The following is a 2,504-nucleotide window of genomic DNA, read 5'->3' as shown; positions in this document are numbered from 1 at the left end:
CAGCTGCCCCAGGTGGCAAAGATGGTTTTGGCCCTTGTACCTGGTGCTGTGTCTTCTGAGTTTTTTGGGGGCATAAACAAACACAGTTTAAAAGCTCTCTGATGCTGCCCCTTTGGCAGCCCCTGGCTGGGGAATTCTGGGAGTTGAAGTCCACAAGTCATCAAAGGGCCAAGTTTGAAGACCCCTGCTCTAGTCTAACCCCCTCCTCCTTGGCTCCACTTCTAGCCGCTGTCGGGTCAGGGATAAAGGGGAAACTGAGTCGCTCACATCTGCTGAGTAAACCAAGCAGCTGGCAGTTGAATCTTCACCGGGACCACCCACTCGGATGAAATCTCAGGTTAATGAACCTCCTCCTAGCAGACCCTGAACACAACAGTCAAACATTCTGCTTGGACATCCCCCCCCCTCCCCTCCAAATTACAGACAGTTCTGTTGCATCTGTAGGAGCATGGCTGGCTGGGGAATTCTGGGAGTTGAAGTCCCCAGGTCTTAAGGTGGCCACGTTTGGAGATCCCAGGGTTAGTTTATATATCATTCTGCATATGATGTGAACTCAGAAAACAGGTTAATTCAGTGTTTCAGCAGAGAACTGCCTGCCTGCCTGCCTGCCTAACCCATTCTGCCTTATCCAGGTCTGTCTATGACGGTGCAGAACATGGACGCTTCATGGAGAAGCTGGACGCTCGCATCCGGAATCACGACCGGGAGATCGAGAAGATGTGCAACTTCCACTACCAGGGCTTTGTGGACTCCATCACGGAGTTCCTGAAGGTCCGGGCAGAGGCCCAGAAGCTGAAGGTAAAGGGGGAGGGTGTCAGCCAAAGGCAGTTTCAAAAGGCTAATGTGGTGTGGAGCATCTCAGGGGCCAGATGAGTCCAAGTTAGTCACCTGGGAGAAGGCCAGTGAGGGACTGAGGGTGCAACTCCATCATCTCTTTCTCTTTCTCTCTCTCTCTCTCTCTCTCTCTCTCTCTCTCTCTCTCTCTCTCTCTCTCTATCTATCTATCTATCTAATTCTATCTATATCTACTATCTACTATCTATCTGTCTGTCCGTCCGTCCATCCATCCATCCATCCATCCATCCATCCATGTGGGGAATGATGGCCCCTTTATAATTTGTGGACCAACTCCCAGGATTCCCCAGGCAGCATGCTCTATAGTCTAGACCAGGGGTAGGCAACCTTGGCTCTTTTATGACTCCTGGACTTCAACTCCCAGAATTCCTGAGCCAGCATGGCTCAGCTTGGAAACCTCTTCCTCTCCCCTCAGCATGGCTGGCTCAGGAATTCTGGGAGTTGAAGTCCACGAGTCATAAAGGGTCCATCGTTCCCCACCTCTGATCTATATCTGTCATCATCCATCCAGTTTGTGCTCCCAGCAACTCTGGGGGGGCTGGGGGGCTCGCCTCATGGGCTAAAAAATCGCCCTTCCAAACTTTCTTTTACAGAATCAAGTCACGGATACCAACCGGAAGCTGCAGCTGGAAAGCAAGCAAGTACGGAAGCCTCGGCTCCTCTCTTTGAAGCCTTTGTGGCCATTTTATTTACGGGCATTCCTCAGCTTGGGACTGCAGCTGGGACCAGAACGGCGAACGGAGAGCACAGAATCGGAGGGCTGGCGGGGGCCTAAAATGCTTGAGGGAGCGTATCGAATCCATCCGTCCAGTCTGTGCTTTAGCTCGGCCCTGCCCCCTTGAGTGTTTTCCGTCACGGAGCCCAAGTGACACCCAGGCGCTGGCTCTTGGTGGCCAAACCCTGGCCCACCCAGCTGCTTGCCCCTTCAGCCGGCCTGGAGGCTGGCTGGGGTTGGCTGTGCACGCACGTGGTCCCTGCGCTGGCTCCTGGCTCTCAACCAGCCCCTCTGGGGAGGGAAGGGGGCTGGGGCTGCCTGGGGTGATAAGGCCCGTGTCTCTCTCTCTCGCAGCTGGTGGGCGCCATGGAGGAGCTGAGCCAGTGCCGGTTGCAGCAGTGGAACATCTCTGCCACGGTGGACAAACTCACCCAGTGCCTTCCCGGTGAGAGAGAGACTCGCAGCAGAGGACGGAGGCACCTGGAGACGCTCTCCTCCTCCTCCTCCTGACTTCTGCCTTTGTTTTTGTTCCTTCCGCTAGTTCTGGAGATGGAGAGCAAGCTGAGGGAGCAGATGAAGTCCAAAAGGTAGGAGGCGCTCCTGGGCGGCTCTGGGTTTCATCCAGGGACCGAGGAAGGTTCCGGAGGTCGGGCTTGATTAACCACGGAGCCCTGGCAGTGCAGTGGTGAGAGTGCAGCATTGCAGGCTGACTCTGCCCACTGCCGGGAGTTCGATCCCGACCGGCTCAAGGTTGACTCAGCCCCTTCCGTCCTTCTGAGGTCGGTAAAATGAGGACCCGGATTGTCCCGGGGGGAAGGGGGGGCAAGAGGCTGACTCTGCCAACCGCTTAGAGAGGGCTGAAAAGCACGGTGAGGCGGTGTATAAGTCTTATGGCTCTTGCTATTAAGCCAAAGATCTGTGAGGGGTGGAATAT

The 2,504-nt window shown here is 55.1% G+C and overlaps 1 protein-coding gene across 1 annotated transcript; it reads left to right on the top strand.

Moving 5' to 3' along the window:
* Nucleotides 1-632: 632 nt before the first annotated feature.
* Nucleotides 633-2,161, top strand: LOC107300615 (exocyst complex component 6B-like; the record flags this gene model as incomplete). Its single annotated transcript, XM_015829925.1, has 4 exons — nucleotides 633-798; nucleotides 1,449-1,496; nucleotides 1,925-2,015; nucleotides 2,112-2,161. Coding segments are annotated over 4 exons (355 nt in total), but the record flags the coding sequence as incomplete, so codon positions are not given.
* Between the last annotated feature and the right edge of the window lie 343 nt (nucleotides 2,162-2,504).

Source organism: Protobothrops mucrosquamatus, unplaced genomic scaffold, assembly GCF_001527695.2.
Source record: "Protobothrops mucrosquamatus isolate PMUCROS unplaced genomic scaffold, P.Mucros_1.0 scaffold7652, whole genome shotgun sequence".
Taxonomy (NCBI): Eukaryota; Metazoa; Chordata; class Lepidosauria; order Squamata; family Viperidae; genus Protobothrops; species Protobothrops mucrosquamatus.
The sequence above is the reverse complement of the archived record's forward strand: the minus strand, read 5'-3'. Positions and strand labels throughout refer to the sequence as shown.